The sequence below is a fragment of the Lepisosteus oculatus genome, chromosome 21 (genome assembly GCF_040954835.1).
Source record: "Lepisosteus oculatus isolate fLepOcu1 chromosome 21, fLepOcu1.hap2, whole genome shotgun sequence".
NCBI classification, from domain to species: Eukaryota; Metazoa; Chordata; class Actinopteri; order Semionotiformes; family Lepisosteidae; genus Lepisosteus; species Lepisosteus oculatus.
This window is the reverse complement of record NC_090716.1, coordinates 6,874,838-6,898,821: the sequence shown is the minus strand read 5'-3', so window position 1 is coordinate 6,898,821 and position 23,984 is coordinate 6,874,838. Positions and strand designations below refer to the sequence as shown.

Below are 23,984 nucleotides of genomic sequence, written 5' to 3'. Positions count from 1 at the left end.
TCTCAATTATCTCCATTCATAACTGTTTAACAAAATAAACAGTTTGTTTTCAATTTTGTTGTTGTTTTTTACTTAATACCACAGATGGTCTTATTATCAAAATGGAACAATGTTTGTTTTAAATATTCAGTAAAATTACATTTATACACATCACATGCATAATTAGTTTCAGTTCTAAGTTGTCATAATTGCATAATTATATGCATAGCAACAGGATGTATATTAAATATCATAATGCTTTGTGGTCTGTGATTGTTTTTTCCCCCCCAGTAAATGCATAAAAACTGATTTTCTATTTTTCTATTATTATACATAAGTGGTGATAGTGTTCTTTACTTTGATTTGCATAACAGATAAAATGTGATTTTGATATTCAAGTACTAATCATTCAGGATCTGAGGACTAATCATAACCAATTGTTTATTTTTTTAGAGCCGTGGAAAATGTATTTTGTCTTCAATTAGTGTTAGAATATCGAATTTAACAATACCAATAGTAAAAAAACTGCCCAATACAGTGAGATAAATTCATTTAAGTACTGGTTTAGAGTTCAGATTAATGCTACTGTACATGTGTCTGTGAAAAGCCACTGACTATTTCAAGAGCTTGACCTTCCATTTCTAGAAACATAATCTGGCATTTGTCTTCTGGATAGAAGCTTTCTTGTACAGGTTTCCCACTTGAGCAGATTCCTTATTTTTCTGATTGTTCTGTTCCCCTGCACTGTCTTAACATGCAGTACAGTATGTGTCATTCATTCAGTTTCCCAGTTATAATGAAGGGAGCAGCAAATTAAAATTTTGTAACAAGTGGCATATACTGTAGTTAACAAAGACAATTAACAGGATGATTAGTTAAACTTTAAACACTTTCTAAAATCTGAAATTGTAATAGTAAAATCATTTTACTTTTTTTTACTTCCTTCTCTTTCAGTAAAATGCTACAGTCTTTAGTAAAAGGGGGTTAAAAGAGGATCCTATCAGTTTTTGCATAGATCATTCTGTTTTATTAAAATCTGCAGTGTTAATAGTCAGAGATGGAGGTGGGAAACTTCTGCTCTGCAGGTACCTTTAGAGAGAACTATCAAGGCAAATATTTGAAGTGATAATGTGTTAGGAATTAATCACTAAGTGTAACATTGTGAAACTAAGATGCAAAAAACAACTTTCTTTTTCCACCCAGGGTACCATTCAAGATGTGAAAATGATTTTTGCTCCAAATGGATATATAACACAGTGTCCAAATCTGAATCGCAGTAAGTACAATGGGTTTTCCAGTACTTCTCACACTACCAATGTGTCAGTGTGGTCGGCTCAAGGGGCTTTGTCTGTGTGCTAAAGACATGTAACTTGCCTTTTGTGTTTGAAAAGTAAAACAATTTATGATTGATGCAGTATGATGCATATACACAGAATATCTCATCTTCATGGAAGTACAAATGACAGGTATGTTAATGCCTGAAACATTGGCTAATACCACTGGTTTAGGTAGCAACACAAGTTCAAAGCAACTTCTTTTCTGAGTTGTTACACATTTCAAAATCAGTCTGAACCTCCTCTGCTAATTGTGGAACGATTACTTGGGAGACCAAAAATAATAAGGGTAACAACACAGTACATTTTTAGAACTTATTGTGACATGTGTTATAGAATATAAATGGCTTTTATACTGTAGATAAAATAACTAATCCAAATCAGGCCTACAATTCAGAGAACTGCAACATCAGAACAACCTTAATCTTACGGCATTTGACAGCAATCAGCTTAAGAACATCATCAACCACACGAGGGAAATTTGCCAGCAAAATTGGTTATCTTCCCTTTTATATTCAATCAAATTGTGTAGGCAGGGCAGTAGTTATGGAACTAATTTTTAAGTGTCTCGCTTATATAAAAACCATTTCACGCACCTACATGCCAATTGAGTACTGCAATAAATGTGGTTTAATGTGCACCTTCCTTTTGTGATATGAGTAAGATTAATTTTCCAAAGTCCATATGTTGTTAGAAGAAATTCACAGAATGTAGACATTGATTTCTGAAAGAATAAAAGGGAAAAAATATTCAAAAATGTAGCTTAATTTGATATGATAATGTGAAATGAACACTATAAATGCAGTGTGTGTGTGTGTGTGTGTGTGTCTGGGACGCCAACCTTGCAGGTCTGTTTTTACTGAAATATTACCTCTGTAACACCCTCTTTTCCAACACATCTTACTTAAAGACAGCTGGGGGCTGGGTGTGAGAGGAAGTACAGTGTTCAGTACAGCACAACTGTAGAGTACTCTGCCTTGGCATTGTGAGGATCTAATTGGTTCTTTCTGGAAATTATTGGGACAGAGCACTTTCAGGTGGTGCTGAAAAAATGGCAGAAGCACCTTACATTTTCTATTAGGCTATAGATATGATGGCATTAGCAACAGTATGTAATGGAAGATATATTTCCTAATGAAGATTAGAAATTAGGTAATATTTTTGTTTATATTTATAGTTTAACAAACAAAAAGCTTATCCTTAGACATTTCTGTACATCACATACTGTAGATTGTATAAATTTATTTAGCCCACTGTGTACGTTTTTCAACCAGGTGCACTACATTTGTATTTTAGTACACTGTTCAAATCCCTCTGTGTATTTCTGCAGATAACTTGTGTCATGGAATGGCATTGTGTTGTAAGTGCATAAGCCAAATTAGCTGGAAACAGAAAAACAAACTTGAGCAGAAGGGCTGTATCTACAGATGTCTAATCTTATAACTTCACACTAACTGCCAAACTATGCAAAACAGTATTGTCAGAATTCTTTTTTTGGTACTTTGGGATTTGGGGAGCTAGTACAAGTCACAAATAATAAAGGTTGGCAGTTCTTCATATAAGGACTTCAGTAGCAGAATTCTAAGCAAGTTGGAGCCTTGCCTGAGTTTTTTTTCTTCATTCTGCCAAGATGAATTCACAGTTGATAAGAGTGGGTACTCATTATGTTGTGGGTATTATTCTGTCTGTGTCATATAGTTCAGAACAGTTGGGTGGCAAACAAAGAATAACAATTAAAAGAAATCATGAAATGGGTGATGATAAATCCTAATTAACTTTCTTTGCTCACTTTGAGTTGAAGTCGTGCCTGAATTTGGAATTTGGAAATTTTCTGGTGACGGGAGAGTGTTTTCTGGTTTATCATCAATTTATATAGGCTTTCCATACTGATTGATTGAATGAGACAAATTAAAGAGTTAAGAAGATATTTTATGGTGCTGTAAAATAGTACAATTACAATTTCCCAGCAATTTGTTTAGCTGGTTTTGAGAGTTTCGATTCATAGTGAAAGGATAAGAATGGCAATGGAATATAAAAAGGGGGCATCGGGAGGTGATTCTGTTCTGGTACAATAAAAAAAAGCTGTTGGTCATTTCCTTTATCCTGATGCTGGTTATCTGTGGCTCTGCTTCAGTTATGTGTAATTGTCTTTTTTTTAAGCTTCAGAAAATCTTCATTCATTCATGTCTTTCTGTCTTCTCCTATTGAGCCTGCCCAACGTGTAGTGATTTCCTGAGCCTCGTGCAAGGTATCATGGATCTTCAGGAGCTGCTGGCTAAAATGACTGTAAAAGTGAGTAGGTTACAAAAGGTTCCACCTTTCTGGTGCAGTGGCCCTTTCATGTCATTTTTTGCTAACTGTGTTGCACAGGCATAATTTACATATTTGCTTTCCCTCCTGGGACTTCAGGGGAAATTAGACAGTCATCTGAAGCTGTGATGACACTCTGCACTGTGGTGCGATCCCAAGCAGAGAAGAAGTGAAGTCTGATCATAAAAATATGTTCCTACTGTAGGGAATTCGCAGCACTGCTCACCGAAGGTTTGAAATGAGATTTAATTTGTTACAAAAAAGGCCAAGTTTCCGGAGAACACTCAAGAAAACAAACACAAAGTACAGTACATCTTCTTGTAATGCTCGGTGTTGAATCATTTTGAGGTGGTTTTTATAATCTGAGCCCCAGTCGATCTCTAGTGTTACTGTGAAGGAGTGTTTTTGGATGGGATCATCACATATTCATTATTTTTGACAACAGTTACACCTTCCTTTCAGTTATTCTGAAATGTCACACAAAACAGCTGTGTCTTCTCGCAAAAATTTAGCTTGACCCCTTTTCACAGAGTAGAGCAGATTTTACACTACATTTTCGTCCTTTCATTTTAAATAATTTGACCTTTTTTTTAAAGAAAAAAGAGAGAGAATAATCCCCCTGTTTTTGAATAATCAGCTGTTAATCAACAGAACACACCACATCAACCCTCAGAACCAATACAGGGAAAGTCAGGGTGTTTTCTGCTTAAAACATGACCACCCTCAGCAGTTCATGCTCTGTTCTCCTGCACCTGCTGGAGAACTGACATCAGTTGGTAGAGGGATGTGGCCATCGCTGATAGTACCTCAGGGGTAGAGATGCCCAGTAAGTCCTGAAACTGAGAAGATCCTGACCAGCGTGAGCTCTCTCAGCCCCATTTGTACTAACCACTAGTTAAGCCAGTTGTATCTTTTAATATTTTTCTAATTTCTCCCCTCTCCTTGCAATATTAGAATTTTCAGCACTTGATGTTTCATTCTGGATCTGTTAGAAATGTAATGGTGTCCTATATTACCTATAAAATAACCCTTCACGTCACGCACCCGAATGAGAGCTATATTTCTTTTTTTAATTTTAATACTGTCATACGTCACCAAGATCAATGATTTATCTTGCAGTACTGAGATTTAAATAAGTGTACTTTTCGGTAATACTGCAGACTAAATTTCCTATTAAAATAATTTTACTCTATGAACTGATTTTATAAGCCATAGCTTATCAAACAAGGTGTGTGCTCTTAGCGTCAGGTCATGCATTCATGACTAAATATGGAATCCAGCTAATGCTGGCCCACTTGTGGTGTAGTAATGAATGCTACATAGATGTGAAACTGGGTCTTAGCAAGTTGCTATGCCTTAGATTTGAATTTTTAATTATTGTGGTTAAAATAAATCCCAAGTTGCATCACTGCAGAGGTGGGCAGATATGAAGCATTGAGGAGGCACGTGAAATGGGTTTCTTCTGAAACACTACAGGACTCCAGGAATGGCACAGCAGGAGACTATTAACAGGTGTTGTGGAGTCTCTGCTATTTATATAGCTTGTTCTGTGGGGAGTATGGAGGATAAATCATATACATTTTTCAGACATTCAAATTGGAGGAACTTTTAAAGGTACAGTATACCACTTCTGTTTTAACTGGCAGTGAAACAAAAGAAAGTGATTTGACAGTGTGGGTGTTATTGTAGGCATCATGCATCAGTGATAGTAGAGAGAAGGCAGTGTAGAAAGGAGCTGTTTTCCACTGTACATTAATTTGTCACTTGATGCATCTTTAAGGTCCTTTACATGAAGAGGTGTTTCTGTAAAGCAGCATTAGAAGTCCTGAAAATGAATGCATGAACGTGTGTCACAGCCACCGCTGTATATGAAGTGTCAAGAAGAAGTTGTTCTAAGCATGAATTATTAATGAATGAAGGCAAGAGGTCACAGCAGGAGCCAATGATATTGTTTTGTGTTCACAGCATTGCCCTTGCGGGGGAAAATGCCCAAAGTAGCAAGAATAAATATACACAACAGGGGGCTGGAGTCTGCTTGAAAAAACAGGCATTTCTGTGTCATTTAGTGGACAGTGGTAGAGTGGGGGGGAGAAAGAAAAACGCGTATTTAAGAGTAGGCTACTCTAATGGGTTTTCCTTTCACACACATCCAGGATCTTTTACATAGTAAATGAAAGAATGAGAGGAGAAACCTGAGGTATTGTTCTAGATATTAATTGAGTATGAAAAGGAAAAAAAAGTGTATGGAAAAACATTCTTTTCATTCAAGGCTTTCAGAAGCTTTCTAAAAATGCAAAACACCCACATCTTGTTATAGTATTCAAGACCGATAAATATCTAAATCTACAGTATAATGCTGTAAACCTTGTAAAAAATTAATTCTGACTTGCTTTACAAATGGAAAAGATGCATTATCACTGTTTTTTCATTCTTAGCTGTCCTATTGTGAATGGATTACCAGAAAGCTAGATGCCTTTACAGCTTTTGTAGTTTGCACTCAATACATTGAAGAAACATCTGAAAATAAAACAACAAATGAAGTATGGAGAGTAATTTCTAACAAAAATGGCAACCATTTCAACATATTTAGTAAATGTGCATGCTTCATATTACCTTGATGTGGAGCCACAGGATAGATTTAATTACGAAGTCAATAAATAGTGTCAGCAGTCGGTACAAGCTGTTTCATGAAGAAAACTAACAACATTTTCAAGAAGCGTTTGAGAACATGGATATCCCCCACTGGCCTCTCAGTCTAAATGACTCATCAGCAGTGAAATTACAACCCGTAAGCTTAGACTCTTAAGCATTATTACCTTTGAAATATCCTCAGAAGAAACATTTTCATATGAGAGCTTCCATCAGTTCTCTCCCTCTGTGTTTTTACAAGCTTAAGCATAGTAGTGAAACTGAATGTTATTTATGTGATTATGATAAAAAAATGTTGTTTTAATTTCTGCATACATTTATTTTAGAATAGGATAAAGTGTAATCATGGATGTCATGCTGTCAAGTTTAAGTTTAAATCTTGTTATGCTTAAATTTGTGTAACCTTTAGCTTATAATGTGATTATTTTATTTGCCTTTTAGCTGTAGGCTCTCTTGCACTAAAGAAAGCAATCTCTAAAGGGAATTCTATGTCAATGCCACAGCTGTACTACTTATCTATAGTAGTTTGACTGGGAGACGCTCCACTCCAAATTTTGCCATCCTGGTTTGGAATACTTTGTTGCTTGCTGATGTGAAAAGGACAGCATGATGCCAAGATCACCAAGCCGTTGTGAGGAGAATGTCCCATTTTAGGACGATAATCTCAGTGGCGCATCAAAAGCATTACTCTGCAGTACTTCTACAGCGGTGACTGCGCACTGTAGGTGTGATGCAGATGTATATACGATATGATGCAGTAAAATGACGCATTTTGCACCTGTTTTTCAGTAATTAAATGCGCACATCTATTGTGTGTGTAGATCTTGCACCAATTTTATTTTCTTTTTTTTTTCCCCAAGTTAAATTATGCAGAAACGAGGCTGAATCAGCTTGAGAGCTGCCACTGTGAAAAAACGTGCAAGGTCAGTGGAGTTGTCTACAGGGATAAGGAGCTTTGGGTTGAACCTGAAAACTGCAGAAACTGTGCCTGTAAGGTAGGGTGGAATTAAGTTATTTATAAAGTAAACAAGTCTGTAGAAATGTTGAGCTTTAACCTTAGGAAGTAATCCTGAGTGCAGGAGTCGCATGTGTTCTGTAGTGCTAGACGCCCGTTGTAGATTCATATTTGTCATGAGCCATGTTCTGTTCTTTTGTAATCCGTTGACAAATATGTCCGTTGTACACTACAGTATATTGTTTTATTAATGGTACTGTATCAATAAAAAGTTGATTTCTTCTTGCTGCTGTAATTGTTCAGTGTTGAGTTCCAGTGCACCCAGAGACCATATTTACTACAATTTTCACCTTATTTGTTAACACTCTCATAATTCAAACATTAACCCCTGGCCATAACTACTCTGCTGTCAAGCCAGGTGATCAGTAAATTGTACTTTCTGAGAAAAGGTGAATCATTGCTGGCCTGTGTTGATCAAACTGTACTACTGGAACAGTATAATATTTCAGGTTGAATTTATTCTCAACAAAGAAGTAATTGGTTGATAATATTTATTATATGTAAATTGGTGAAGCGAATATACTTAAGGAAAAATTAAATAGTTCATAAATAAAAGTTTTTTTGCTCACTGCAGCTAAATGAATTTCCTACCTTTGTTTTGAATGTTTTACACACAGAATGGTGTGGTGGAGTGCCGACGAATTTTCTGCCCACCTGCAAACTGCTCTGCAGAATATCTTCCTGTGCACATTGAAGGGAAATGCTGCAAGAAATGTCGACGTAAGTCCAAAGCAATCGGCCTTTCATCTAGTCCTCTTGAAATAGCACTTAAGTGGTCCTGAATTATGTTTTTGAAATGAGTGTAATTATCATCTCTGACAAATACCATAACCGCGCTTTTTGCACATCTACATTAAAAAAAAGACAAGTAACCATTGCCTTTCAGAGGTTAGTTTGATAGAAAATTCTCAGCATGTACTACAATAAATGACTGGGAGGCAAAGTGAATATTCTGCAAGCTAAGAAATACTGTTCTGGTCTTGTTGAACAGATGCTGATTCCTAGCTGTGGAATTCTCACTAGATTCAAATAAAACAGAATCAGCCTGATTGTAATCTCCAATTACAAGCCCAGTCCTCAGTGGCGTTTTTCCATTGAGTTTTTCATTCTATTAAATGGAAACCTACTTTAATGCAGAGCATTTGTATTTTGTTATTGTTAGTTTTTATTTAGTCTATTAATCCTTATAATGGAAGATGTTAAAATAATAACTAGTGCAAAGCTACCCAACCCAGTTCAGCATTTAAGAATGAAATGCGAGAACTTTAAAATGTTATGTGGTCCGCTGCGTTAAAAAAGCTTCAGAAATAAAAAATAAAACAAATTGTTATCTAGCAGCATAGTATTTTGGTTTTATTTTTTGTAGTTGCTGATGTACTAGATATATTTGAGGATTTCTTTAATTGCCTTTTTAATTTTTGTTTTTGTATGTCTGTGCAGCGCGATGTACCTTTCTGGGAAAAGTGCTGTCTGAGGGGCAGAGAGTGTTAACAAAAAGCTGCAGAGAATGCAAGGTAATGATTTTCCTTTTCTAATTTTTATGACTGTCCCAAATGTTTAATTGTTGTTCACAGACCTTAATGTCCATGAAAAAAGGTTCACCTGTAGGATAAGAGCTGTACATCCATTTTTTATATAACTGTAATGGGAACCTTACTGACTGGCTGATTGAAATGAAAATCTGGGGAATCAACTTTAATTAACTCTCTGCAGAAAATACATTTACAGAAATGGATGACTGAAATTGACTTTTTATACTTTATTCATATTCACCACTTACAAGTAGCAGAATGAAGCGCTTAATGTGAGTGACCATTGTTAGTTTTAATGCTTCGCATTTATATTGATAGACCGTGGGCAACAATCGCATTTCTAAAGTTGAGATCATATTTGAGACACCGCAGAGGCTTTATGTTCGACCTTCAGGTTTTCCCTCTGACCTTATATTTTTGGATCACAGGAAAATGAATGTGTGTGTCGTAGGCGATTAATGCCTTCATTCATAATACATGATGCCCTTAAAAATAACACCATTTTTTTATTATTACAAGCTGCTGTCTTATGGGACAGCAAAAATGGTGAAAAAATGATAGTCTAAGGAACTGAAAATTAACTACTTGAAAGGCTGCTTTCATGCTCTGAAAACAGATAACCACTATAGCGATAAGTGGTTTGCAGGTATCTTCAGTTATTACAGGTCCTCATTGCTCTTCCCTCTGCTGTTCATGTCTTGTATTCATGAAATGGCCTTAACTATAATATCATTCTTTCTTAGCGTGAGTACAGATATTCTATTAAGATTGCAAAAGCTGTTGGAGCTACAGTTGTCAAAGTACAACCCTTTGAATTTCATTGAAGCATACTGTAGTCTGGGTTTGTGGGGGAAAAAGTGTTGAAAGTTGACTCCATATAAAATATTTCATTGATAAAGATCAAAAGACTTCACAATTTATACTTAATAGCACCAGTCTCTTGGTTAACAGTACAGTATGTGGTGTTTTATAAATAATATACCTGAAGAAGGCTCCACGGCCGAAACGTTGTGTTCTCTTTCTTCTTTTTTTCAGCATGGAATAAACCTGTTACTTGTTCCTTTGCAGCCTACGCATGCTGACGCAGCTACCCACCTAAATAATATATATATATAATGTATGTAATTTATAAAAAATAAGAAAGTAGTACATCAAGTTTGGAGAATGGAATAATACCAAATGAGGTCCATAACAGAACGTTAGCTGATGTGTTTTAAATGAATCATTATGATTCTGTATACAACAGCAGAGAGGACTTTTCTGTACTCTATAGCAGTTATCTTCTCAGAGTTCTTTGCTGTCTATATCTAGAGTACTGTCTAACACTGGGCTTTATTTTGTTGCTATACTGTACATATAATTATTAGTTTCTCTAATACTATACATCTCTGTAGTTTGTATTTGTATGTATTCACTCAGACATCTGTTTGGTTTATCCTCCTCTCTGTGTGGCAGTCAATTTTTTCCAAGGTTTTTTAGTGGAGTAGTTACTTATCATATTGTTTATTACAAAAACAATGATGGGAGGCCTGATTTCTCTTCCTCTCAATGCTTGCACACAACGTTTTTTATTTTGCACCATTTTTACGTGGTGGTGGTTAGTCTTTGGTGAGTGACATCGTCAACACTACTGTATGTGCAAAGGCTAATGAGACCTGTCCGTCTTTGTCTCATTTGCATTATGAAAACATTTACATTCAGAAGATGGGCTTTTTGAAGGTCACTTGCATAACTGTTTTTTGAACCACCTCTGTCTGAGATTCATCAGAAAATGTACACTCTGCTATAGTAAATGCTGAGGTAGTGAATCCTCTGTATTTAACTTGATGCATTATCATCAAAGCTACAGTTGCATCCACCAATAAGCGTAATATGCTCTTGTCACTGCTGATGTGCCTTATATTTGTAGGTGAGGCGTGGGTTTTAGCAATTATGCTACAAATAACTTTCCTGTCCTACCACCGTGAGCTTTGGCTGAGCAGGCTATATTTAATAGAGCTGTTTATCTAAGGCACTGTTCAGGTCTTCAGAAAGAGCATTATGCTTTTTTTGAACCTCTCTGATGTGTTAAGCTGTTTAATTGACCCAGGAATTAACAACAAGCTGACATCTTTTAAATTGTCTTGCTCTTGGTTGCTCATGATGACAAGGAAATTAATTAAAGGGTGTTGTGGTTTCATGTGTATGGTTCCATGAAGAAAACAGAGTGATGGGTGGCTGTGTTGAAGGGTCACAACCCCCTTTAGATATGATAGTCCTCAGCTACCAGAAGAACCTGGCTCCTTCAGAGAACTAGTCGCTGTAAAAAACTAAACAAAAGCAATAAGTAATGCCTCCATCAAAAAAATGTAAATACAGGGAGACATAATTAACATCACTCTCAGTGCTTGTTTTTTCTATTCAAGATTTTTATATTTAGAAATTAAAACTGTATTTATCGGTGATTAGCAGTTCAGAGATCCTGTCATCAATCAGCTGTTCAGTAAGTATTTGATAGAAAGAGTGAGTGAAAGTACTATTCGGAGAGGTGGCTCTGTGGCTAAGGATCTGCACCTGTGACTGGAAGGTTGCCGGTTCAAATCCCGCGGCTGGCAGAGGAATCCTACTCCGTTGGGCCCCTGAGCAAGGCCCTTCACCCCAACTGCTCCAGGGGCGCCGTACAATGGCTGACCCTGCGCTCTGACCCCAAGCTTCTCTCCCTGTCTGTGTGTCTGTGTCTCCATGGAGAAAAAGCTGGGGTATGCGAAAAGACGAATTCCTAATGCAAGAAATTGTAAAGGGCTAATAAAGAAACATTATTATTATTATTATTATTATTATTATTATTCAGCAGGTGATAAAGGACAACTTTCAAAGATTCTGACTGAAAGTATACGGATGGTATTCAGTATATGTTAAAAAAGAATCCATCCATCTATTTTCTGACCACTTTATCGAGTACGGGGTCGTGGGGTAGCCAGAGGCAGGATACACCCTGAACGGGACGCACGCAGGACAGACAGACACAAACTTAGACATGCACACCAGGGCCAGTTTTCCCAGAAGCCAATTAACCTCCTATGTCTGTGGACTGTACCGTATGTCTGTGGACAGTGGGAGGAAGCTGAAGTGCCTGGGAGAACATACAGTACAAACTCCAAGCAGTGAGCACCCCAAGAATTGAAACCAGGGCTCAAGCTCTGCAAGGCTGCAATGCTAACCACTGCTTCACTGTGCCACCCTGAAAGTGATAATATGACACATTACTACCAATGAACATTCAGCAGAGCTTCTCGTTGCTATTTTCACAGAGCAACAAGATGTTCTCATCTAACTTTAGAGTACTGTAAATAGAATGATGCCAATTAGCTGAACTAATGAATTAATCCAATAATAGTTCATTGTCTTTAAGTGAAAAAAGATATAAATTAAGATACTGTAAATGTAAAGTACAATGCATTTTAATCTCAAATGTAAATTACCATACCTGTTTTGCTTTTACATACAGTAAAAAAATCACTTTATGAAAAATAACACATCAAATTGTTTGGAATATGAGTGCTAGGAAATTCATTAAATGTTTTAGCATTGTCTGTTTTTTACTACAGAATGGAATCATGGTGAAAGTGACAGAGATCTGCCCAGCTGTTAACTGTACAGAAAGTGAACAAATACTGCCAGAAAACAGATGCTGTAACGTTTGCAAAGGTTGGTTGGACAGCCAAATTTGGCTGATCGTTGTTGTACTGCAAATATTTGTCTCTCAACTGGTTTGACTTTGACAGGAGCACTGTGCAGACTGAATTTTGGATGTATCTTAATTCTAAGCCATTGCATCTGTTTGTTTGTGTAGAGGTTTATTTTAGTTTTGGCTGAATAATTGGACAGATTGGTTTTCATCCTTAGCTCATTGTATTAGTATTACAGCATACTCCCTGTTTGAGTAGAGAACACTATGGGTGGGGAAAAAAGCAATATTTAAGAAATATATTTTAAAAAATTTAAAAAGACTGACAAAAACTTGAAAATTGATGATAAAATGTTTTAGCATTGCCTGTAAATGAAAATGTAAATTTTGTGGATTCATACAGTATGAACCCTGTTTTATGAAGCTCACAGTGTCTGCGTTTTGGAGTTGTTCTAATTATGCCATATACAGTACTATACTAGTGAAGACCTGGAATATGAGGTTAGGCCCCGTATTTAGAGCATAGAGCATGTAATAACGAATTTGCTTAGAACATCACATTTTGTACTTTTACTTCACAGTAGCTTCCAATAATTGTGAAATAGCAGGGACTTGATTAAAGTTATAGCATTTAAAAGAATGAATATGGAAGTTCTTAGACTAGACAGTACGATCAGTGCTTAATTAACATGGGCTTAATCATCTCTGAACATGAGTTTGCTTTCTTAATTATCAATTCTTTTTACGTATGTCCTTTGATTTGAACTTTGTAAGTGGCATTTATTAACGGGCTTTTTTCCCCTTTGAATTGGATGTTCCTTGTGCAATTGGGTATTGCTGACAAGTTACTATGTCTGTACGTCCCTGAATTCAGCTGAAAGAAAGTCTGAAGCCTTTGCAGGTGCTTGAGGATGGACATACAGTATAACCACATGTCTACATTGCAGAAATGAAAGCAATTCTTATTCAAAAAATATAAAGTTGAAAGCTAGTATACTGTATGTGACACAGTATTTAGTATTTTAAAATTAGGTTTAAATATTTTCTCCCCTTACAAATAAGACAATTGTGTTAATAGACTGTTAATACAATAGAATGAAATGTTAAATGGAAGTAATATAGAGATTCCAGCTTGAGTCAAGCTCAGCTTTCACACAATGAATCCCTAACCCTGCCCTTTATTATACAGATATCTCCCAACTAGTCCTATGAACGTTTGTCATTGATGTGTTGAAGGAACTATTAAGTTACAAACAGTAACAAGAGTATAATGAACACTGTGTCTGGTTTTCCAATTTTTGATTATGCCTAAACAATGAAAGATTATTTTAAAGTATCAAGTCCTTAACATGTTCATTTGGAACACTCGTTTTCAATTTGTTTTCAGGTTTAGATATTTGTTTTCACTGGTTTCGATTCTTAAAATAAGACAGACATCAGGTGCACATTAAGTGGAGACTTGCCCATCTAAAGGGAAGAGCAGTTTTACTACATTAAAAATGGGCCGAAGAAGGTAAGTAGAGCAGTGTTTTGTGCACAGCGGTAGATGAAAGTCATTTAATTAAAGCTCATTTCATTTTTTTAGGCCATGATTTCTGTGCCGAAGGACATAATTGTGGGGAAAATTCAGTGTGCAAAAACTTGGATACCAAAGCTGTTTGCGAATGCAAAAGTGGGTACACAGCACTCCGTGGGGACACAGCTTACTGTGAAGGTAAGAAGCAGACTGCTCAATAAAAAAACAGTCAACCACTGTAGCATACAGAATTATAACTGACTTACCCATACTAAACACTAAAGCACTGGGCTGCTGAAACACTGGCTTTTTTACAACATTTGGTTCAATTGACTTATCGTCTTCACAATGTCAGCTATGTCAACATCCACAGAATTAGTATTTTGTGGTTTGTTTAGTTTTAAAATAAAACGTAGATATAATCGCTGCTGGAAGCATGATATAAGCTATTGAGTGCTTCATTACCAATGCTGGATGGCAGTAGTTTTTTCTTACTCCTAATGAGAAGTGTCTGATCAAGTGTTATGTCAAGCCTGTTGAAAATGAAAATAAATTATTGCTGAAAAACATTGGAAGTCCTTATCTGTGCAAATTGCATAGCTATGTAGTGACTTTGTTGGCTATGAAAAATGCAGTGTTTTATAAATCAAACAGCATTGTTGCAAAAACAACTATTTATTATCTGACCTAATTCTGAGGCTCATAGGAGATAGCTTTAGAAGTAAAAAAAAAGAGAATATCCTAATATAGTGCCTCCCTGGCCCATGACAAAAACTTTTTAGGAATCTTTTTAGGATTTAGGAGTGGCCCTTAAAGAAATAAGCTGTTGAAAATCACATATCGGTTGGAACCAAATTGTTCAGCAGAAAAGATGAATAGTAGTCTTAATGGGAAGATTGTTCCTTATATACTGTCTTGCCCTCTCTTGTCTGGGAAGAAAATACAGAGAGCTCTGAAACTGTTACAAATATATTCCCAACACAGACAATGCTTTTAGAAGTGCTTGGACTTGACCACACTGGACTGATTATTTATTTTGACAGTGGTCACCACAAGGGGCAGTTGGTGTTAGATGGTGCTGTATATTTGTCAGAGGAATAAACTCCAAGGTTAAAATGTTAAATTTCCCGTAAGTGTTCTTTAAAAAGATCAGGTTTTTTTTGTTTGTTTTTCTTGTTTTAGTCCCTTTGTTAACTTTGAATCTGAATTGTATTTTTTCCCCTCTAGGTAATGATTTTCATAACATGTTGGTACAGTACGTGTTGGGATTGTTGTCAGTGAAATTAAGTCTTATTTTCTGAGAATTTAATGTTTTAATGTTTTTGCCAAGGAAATAACAATCATCTCTTTCCCCTGAGGGTTTCATTGTTGATTTTATTTTTAAACATTAAGTTATTACAGTGATAGCTTTGCCTTTTCCAATCAAGGCTATATTAAAGTTTTAAAATAAACTAGTTTCAACTCAGTGGTCACCTTCAATTACTTTGTATGTCATTAAGTCCTGGCATAACAGCCAAGGTTTCTGCCTCGGTGTCATTTTTCCTCAAAAGCACGAGTCCAAAGTCTTAATTTAATTATACATGAATATGGTACATTACTGTCTTACAGTTCAGCATTAAAGACGCTTATAAAAGCCATTGCAGGACTTCCATTCTCCAACTCCTAGCTCCATACATTCGTGACTAAGGTTGCATTAAAGATTGTTTTCTTGGTTTGTAATTTTAAGCCCTAATGACATTCTAATGTACTGAAAAGATGTAGCTATTAGTTCACTTGTATAATTCACTATGAAAATGTGGTGTGCCTTTATGCTACATATATAACTGTACTTAATTGCAATATGTTTTTAACTGAGAAAACACCTTTTTCTAATGTCAGACACCATATTAAAGATGGTTACCAGTTCCTATAAAGTATTCGGTTAACAAAAATTAATTAGTGTGATGAGTGTCATTTTTTTCCTAGAACACAATTTTACAATGTTCTTTTTACACCTGCAACAAGATGACATCATAGTAAAGGCTATTGCCTCACAGCTTTTCGGTCCTGGGTTCAAGTCCAGATGGGCTGCTTTCTGTGTGGATTTTAAAATTCTTTCCATTTCTGTATTTTTTTTTACAGGAGCTCTGATTTCATTCTACATTTCAAAGAAATGCTATCTAGGTTAGCAGTAGTCTTTAAATTGTGCTTGAGAGTTAGATCCACATTGGAGCCCCGCCTTGTACCCTGAATTTATCAATAACAAACAGCAATAATAGAAGGCTGTATTTTGTATGACTGCAGTATCTGATATTGATAGTAGCGAATAAGATCATGAAATCAATCATCAGTTATAATAATTGCATTGTTTTACTGTAATTTGCATGCAATTTGTAATTTGTGTATGCAGTATATGCAAATTATGGAATACACACTTTAAATCTGAAGCTCAAAAGTAACCTTCTTGGAATGGATAAATGATATCATACAAACTAATTCACAGTAATACTGTATGCATAAATGAAGATGCATATGTTTCTGTGCGTATTAATGATGATTTGGTAGGTGTTATCTGTATCAATTTAGAATTTGGAAGCAGGGGTCTCGGTACACACTGGATAGCACTTTCTAATCTTTTGCAGACTGTAGGGAAAACCTCGGAGAGCAGCTTCATGTCAGGCAGAGTTTGATTGGTAGTGTCAACTATCTGTGGTTCAAAGGATTCTTACAAGACATTCGATTTGGGCGTCGGTAAGCAGCTAGACAGATTGGACAGGTGTATCGAGATGCACTGAAAATCAGGCTTGTGTGTATTCCATCAAATTACGATATGGATCGATAAGAAAACAGCTCATCATTTTTGGCATGCCTCTTATTATAGTTGAAAATTACTTTTTCCATCCCTGGGACGACAACAAATGCTGATAACAAGCAAAACAGTCATTAAGTGCAATCTGTTCTGGCATATCATCCATAGTTTAAATTGAAGCAGATTTACATACCTGTTTGAGGATTAGATGACAAGCTTGGTTAAAGAAAATGTATGCAAATTAAGGAATATTTTCCCATTACTTAGGTGGTTGTCAAGTAACTATACAATGCAGCACTCATATGTTTTGATATCTTTTTGCAAAGATGGATGAGAGACTTTTAGTCTTTGTGTTATTTCTTAGAGTTGCATACAAAATGCACTGAAAATAGCGAGCTTCTCAAAGGGTGATTGAATTTTCATTCTCGTATACTGTATGCCAATTACTTAACCTTATTTCAAGATTTAACTAAGCCTGATGTGTAATCCGTATCTCATACAAAGGCTATTATTCATATGCAAGAAGTGTGAAATGTTAAACAGGAAATGAAAAGAACGGTAAATGTGTATTTTGAAATGTGACACGTTAATTATTGTTCTGAAATCCTTTAACAGTCTTGGCAAACTTTGCAACAGATTTCTTGTACTTAAAGGATTGTTATTATGCAATGGCATGTCATAAACAAAATGTTTTGTTCCGACTTATCATTGGTTATTTCAAAGAATTACAGAGAAAAAAATGCAACCATACTTCTCTAGGTTTTAGATTGTTACTGATTCAGCACACATTTTATATATTTTGCTGAAACAGTTGTTTTTCCCATATTGGATACTAACTCATTCTTATAGTTGTGTACGAGCTGATACTGAACAGTAAACCGTGTATTTCCAGTGACTTTACTAAGAAGTATTGTGCACATACTAGTTTTTGCTAGTGTTTGAGCAGGATTCTGTCAATTATTAAATTGGTACTGCTGTCAGTTAGCAGAAAGTGCAGGATGGCATGAGAGAACTAGAAACGAATTGCAGCCTACTTAAGGTCTTTATACATTTGCCAGCAGATTCCTGTTTTATAGTATTGAGTATTGATGTGTGTAGTGAGCAGATTGGTATGCAATTGCCATTACTGCAATCAAGCAGTACTGTGGGGAAAAAAAAAGAGCAGAAAAAATACTTAAAACCTTTTGCATGGCTCTGGATTCTACATCTTTGTTGCAAAGAAAATGTTAATTCTGAAAATAACTTGCTTTAACAGTACAGTAGTTCCAACTGGCAGGTGTTATTGGAATCTGTAGAAACACCTTATCTCATGTGGAGTAGACACACTCCAACGGCGCAGCATGGCATTGGACTGTACTGTGTTCTTGGAGAAGGCGGTCTACAGACCAGGAAGTAAACAAAGGGATTATCCACAGCGTTGTATGCAGAATAACAATGCCCCGTCTCACTTTCTTTAAAACTGGCGGGAAGCCCTCTCGTCCCTCAGTGGGTGGACTGTCTGCATGATGCCAGAGGAGACTTTAGTATTGTTAGGTCTTCTATGATACATGCATGTATTAAAGATATATTTCATACTGTAAGTTCTTTTATTTTCTTCAAGTTCATGTCTGCTTTGTAAAATTTAGTCATACAACACGCTTTGTTCTGAAAATAACCAGAGCCTTTAAAAAAAAAAACACATGTACAAGAATTTATTTTAAGAGTAATAGAGGAAGTGTTTACGGCTCATAATTGAAAAACTAAGATCTTTCTTTGCAGTACAGTGTACTGTGTTTCTGTGATCCTGTTGCAGCAGAGAGGGGTTAATTCGTTGTAACATTTACATTAGGCTTTCGAAATGACTGCAGTTTATTTTGCCTTTTAAAAGAAGATTTGAATAAAAAAAAGTTTAGCAACTAACTTTGGCGTCTTGCTGCTGGAATAGCTGCGGGGTTGTCATTTGAACGTGCCGACAGTGAGAACACATGCTTTCTTGTTCAGTTTCCAGTGTTCCATCAGGGAGAGCTGAAAGTGATGGCACCTCCACTGTGAGCATGGCGCTGGGGAAGAGGGTTTTAAAGTGTAGTTTGTTAAAGAGTGTTATGATTAGTAGTCCCAGTGGTGCTGTTCGTGGTTCAGGGTCGGTTTTGTTTTAATTGTGAATTCAGAATCTCCAATTATTATTCTAATTACACTTCCCACCTCAGTGTGAGGTTAACATTGCTAATCAGCTCTGTTCATCTCCGTAACCCCCTTACAACTACAGCGGGAATCACATCCACTCATCTGCTTCACGTTCTCACCCCCAGTTAGTATTGATGGGGGTGATGCAGCTTAGTTCAAGTTTCCAGACACCTGGCCAGTTCCAGGATTTTCAGGAGTGTGACAAACTAAGGATACTAAGTCCAACCAGTTGCTGCCAGTCCTATTGGCAACAAAACACAAGTCTGAACGATGTCTGGCGTATAAGGTTCAATCTGCAAATGCCTCTACAAGGTTAGCAGTAAAAGAGCTTCTTTAGTTTGGGCTTTTTATTACAGTGGGTGGGCTCATTTGACAGACAGGTCTAGATAAGGAAGATGGATTAGCTTAAGTATGATGATATTGTAATACATTTTCTTTATATTAGCATATCATTTTATCCGCTACAACATGAGAGTATTTGTCTTTAAAGTAACTTAGAAACACTAATTTTGGGGACTAGAATATTTCATTCCTCTTTAAATGAGATGTTGATAAAAATGACTGTACAGTGTATACGTATATTTTGCTTTGTCGACACATTGGAACTTATTATTGCAGTATTTGGACAAATCAGACTACCTTAAATCAGTGTCAACTGCAGTTTAAAGCCTCTTCTCATTAAGAAAATGGCAGCCTGCTGAGACATTCCAGTACATTGTTTTGTTCTTAGAACAGGAAATGTCATTGTTAGAAAGTGGTTTATTGGAGTTCAGTGTAATTTACTGCTTTAAAGGTCAGAGAAAGAATTATCTTAATTAGAACCCTACAGGTTACTCTCTCTTTGGTCTTCCATTGTGGCTGTGGTAGATTTGTATTCTTTTCTGTTTTTGGTTTCATTGATCAAATATCTCTCTTTTCTTTTTTTCCTGTTAATTTGGCTAGTAGATTCAGGAAAATAAGGATCTTATAATCCTCCTCTGTTGATGAAATGGAGGTTAGTTGGTAGATTCATTCTTTTTAGTTAAGCGGAGTGTGTAAATTTAATGGTATTTCAGACAGGCGCAGTATTGCTAATTTGGCAACCATTCAGCTGAAACACAGCAATGGAAAAGGCTGTTGCATTGCTATAGTGAAGGAATTTACTTGTGGGTTGTCAAAAGTGGTAAAAGTACTGCGAATTACACTCAAAAATGAATTTCCTTTATATAATAAATCTAAAATATTTGTCATTGTATACACTAGTAAAAGGTGTTTACATTTTTTTATCCTTAAAATGTGGCAGTTTCCGATTTAGCTGGTCATCGGGTACTGACATCTGCCGGCATGGTTTTAATCAAGTATTGCAGTTGCTAGACTGGGAATGAGATCACTGTATTCTCAGAAGCTAATCAGTTTGTCATCCTCAGTAATTGCATACTTCAAATGAAATTTTTTTAAAGTAAAAATATTCTCATTTTGTCGAAAAAAAGAAATTTAATTATCTGTTTATGTTTCACATAAAAATAAGTCTTATTTTAGGTTAATTTGCCTACTTGTTTAAAGAGCTTTTTTTGGTTGTTTAGTCACAGGACGTGTTATTTAGCCTTTTGTTGTTTTCAATTCTTAAACTTTCTGTATTATTTACCACATTAAAATATTAATACACAAAAACATTTTAGTTGCATAGCAACAGAGTTTCAAGATGTAAAACTAAACAATTAAAAATAATAACTATGAGAATTTCTTGTTTAGTGGACCCAAATATACATTGTTACAGATCTTTTATTAAGTATTTTCTGGGCTTTTTATAATAACTGTGAAATCTCAGTTATAATCTTTTATTGCATAATTTTTCAAACCAGCAATTCATATATTTCTTTAAAACCTATTATCCTTGGGGTAGATGTAAGAGGTATGTTTTATTGCATAGTTGTGTGTCCTCAGCAAATTGTTTTCAGTGCAAACTTTCCACTGAGCACACATTCTGTATTGATTTTTTGTAAATGTTCATTCTTGGATTTCCAATTTGAGAGAGATGGGAGATGAAGAATTTGGTAAACTACAGAAAAGAATGTCATTGTGGCCTATATTTTAATAATATTTTGATCATCATATTTTCATATCCATAATAACTTTTTCAGTTTAACAAGTTGTGCATCAGAAATATGAGTTCACAGAAACAGATTTCTCTAGATGAATTCCCTTTTATCCTGTAACTCAAGGATATTTATATGATTTCTGAGCTAATCATTTATTCTTCACTGGTGTGTCAGAATTGCCTTGCCATTGCATTTTAATGGCGTTTTTTATAAGAATCCTAATCCATTGGCAACCCCATGGTTACTGGCGCAGCTTACCTGTAAAATGCGGCAGCTGCAAACACTGAGCAAACCTAATTCAGAAAATGCAACTTTCAGTCTTCATGGAGGACTAGAGACAGGGAGTAGAGGGAACAATGAGGAGAGAATTAAATTGTTGAGGCTTGCGAAACTTAAGTGTTGTACCAGGATTTGTGATTTGACCAAGAATGGTGTGCTTGCTGGGTGAGAAGACTTATGTATTATAAATGCAAATTGTACACTGCTTCTTGAGGCTACTGTGCAAACAAAGCATGCAGTGGGAGAATTGCCATTAGGTCTTCTGCCATCTGCACTGTCTGAGATGTTGCAAATCTTGTAACTCAAGTGTTGTTTGCCCAGAAAGAGGAGCTGAATGTATCCTGTAATAATTCTGGGCAAAAGAACACTCTTGAATGTTGGCTTTGCTTTAAAATATTTAGTCCCATACAGTATATATTTCTTGCTCTGTATTTTTAACAAATTAGACTCTTCTCTCATGAAGCTTCTGGAAGGTTTGTAAACTTGCTCTGACGTACTGTATACGCTGATAAGCTACACTATCCATCTATCCACGATCTACTGTTATTTTTTCTTCACTGTTTGGAAATAAATCTGATTGATGTATAGTAGGCCTGCTTGCTCAGTTGATCTAACCTGTGACAGATGAAAGCATCCTGCCATCTTTCATAATGCTGGTATAAGATCATCTTAGATGTTTACCTACTGTATTGCTGTTGGATAAGATATTGTCAGTCATATTCAGTGCATAAATTACATTGAAGATCCTACATTCTCACATGTGAATCTGATTCTTAAATAAAATGATTACTTAAAAGAAGGCGTGGCTGTGGTTTTGTCGTACTGTATTGTACTTTTTAGGTATAATATATTGGTGGTCCATACATATGTGGCCATAACTAATCAAGAACAATCGAAATAAGGTTCCTTTTCTGCAGTCATTAGGATGTTTTCTTCGTTTAATAGTTGGTCACAACATTTTGAACAAAGTAACAAAATTTAAATGTAGTATTAAAAATGCTCTGTTTTTTAAACAAATTATTTCTGCAAGAGGTGAAAAGGAAACCCATTGCAGAACAGTGTGATCCAGCTTTTTCAGTCAAAAATATTCACTTTTTTTTTATAAGGACAGTGTGTACTGTACTGTATGTGAAGATTTCAAGCAATTTGATTTATGTTTTGTAATTTTTATATAACATAATATTGTGCTTTTCTACACAATCTGTAGAAATTGAAAAAGAATGTGGAGCTTGTAGAACCTGAAATGGCTCAAACTGCAATGTAATGGGGAGTCTTGTTCCCAACACAAAATGGATTCAGTCCAGAATTACCTCTGAGATGTAGAGAAGATAAAATTAAGAAATAAAATGCCATTTATTGCATGAATATTTAATGATGTGAGGCACAACTTTTTCCCTATTAGCCGTTCAAGGGTCTACAAAAGGTCAGTGTCATAAAACCTAGCCACTATGGACTTATAGTAAATGACTTCTGAAATGAACCATGGCGCAGATTCTTTGTGCATTCGGTGTAGTTCTGCGTGTACGTCTGCCTACTATGAACTAAGACAGGTGATTGGTGTCTTGCAATAATAGATTTGGAACATTAAGTAGCACTTCAGAAATAATGTGAAAATTGAAATTAGTCCATTAAAATGTAGTGTTGACACTGCTGAAGGTTGTAATATAAGACTGTGGTAAGGGCTTAAAGATAAGCTATCAGTATATATGAATTTGCATGTAGACAGAGAAAATTATCACTATATCATCACTACTGTGATAAAGCATGATAGACCTCTAGACTGTTACAGCTTAGTGACAAAGTGGACAATGTACTGCAAGTGAATGTCTAGGAAAGAAATATCTATGAAATATTGTAATTCCTGTTCATTATCAATGTCAAACTTCTGTTTTAATAGAATAGTGATTATTTGTTCATGTTTCATAGTTCCAATTGCAGATATGATGTGACAGTCCCATTTTGGGGGATGTTTCTTATTATTTTACTGCATTGTTACTATTTAATAGCAATGTTACTGTTTCTTAATATGGCTTTGAATTCTTCTTTCATTGAGTAATAATCCAGACATTTCAAGCCAGCATTTGAAATAGTTTGTTTCTCACAATTAAGGCGTTCTTGTAGATGGTTGGTTATCCAAATATTTTATGATCTGATACAATAGCATAACTGTTAGCATACCTGATTTGTCTTTTTAATTCTTAGCAGCGTACAATTTCGAAATGTTACTTATATTTTCTGGAATTGCTTAAGCGTATATAAATAAGGCCGTATGTTACGCATAGAGCTCGGATCATTTCGAAGATACTTAACAGCATTCTATAAACAGTATTTGTCCCTTGGGCTCCACAGAAACCTAATAAATCAGTCACGTGTGATTGGCATGAGGTTAACTAGTTCTATAACTTAAGGGCAGCTCTCACAGTAAACCGCTCGGGATTTTTTAGATGTCCAATAGTGTGACATATTGCTCATTAATAAAACAGCTTGCTCTTTAGCCCTGTTTTTCTAACATCTGAGAGCCAATGCAGTTACACTTTAGTTCATTTACTGAGTGGGTTTGTGCGTGTAGAAAATACAGATATACAATATATTATTTTTTCTCACTTCCCGTCTCAACCCATCAATGACAATAATAGAGAGGAGTTGTGATCTAGTGAAAATAGGCCTAATCTGT

The 23,984-nt window shown here is 35.7% G+C and overlaps 1 protein-coding gene across 2 annotated transcripts in view; it reads left to right on the top strand.

The window, feature by feature from the left end:
• LOC102686914 (protein kinase C-binding protein NELL1) overlaps window positions 1-23,984 on the top strand; it is a 163,808-nt gene that overhangs the window by 48,791 nt on the left and 91,033 nt on the right. For both annotated transcript variants that reach the window (XM_015338274.2, XM_006642640.3), the window contains exons 6-12: window positions 1,183-1,255; window positions 3,523-3,605; window positions 7,133-7,267; window positions 7,905-8,007; window positions 8,728-8,801; window positions 12,407-12,506; window positions 14,072-14,200. In XM_015338274.2, coding sequence (XP_015193760.1) covers window positions 1,183-1,255; window positions 3,523-3,605; window positions 7,133-7,267; window positions 7,905-8,007; window positions 8,728-8,801; window positions 12,407-12,506; window positions 14,072-14,200 — 697 coding nt within the window. The remainder of the gene's footprint in view (window positions 1-1,182; window positions 1,256-3,522; window positions 3,606-7,132; window positions 7,268-7,904; window positions 8,008-8,727; window positions 8,802-12,406; window positions 12,507-14,071; window positions 14,201-23,984) is intronic.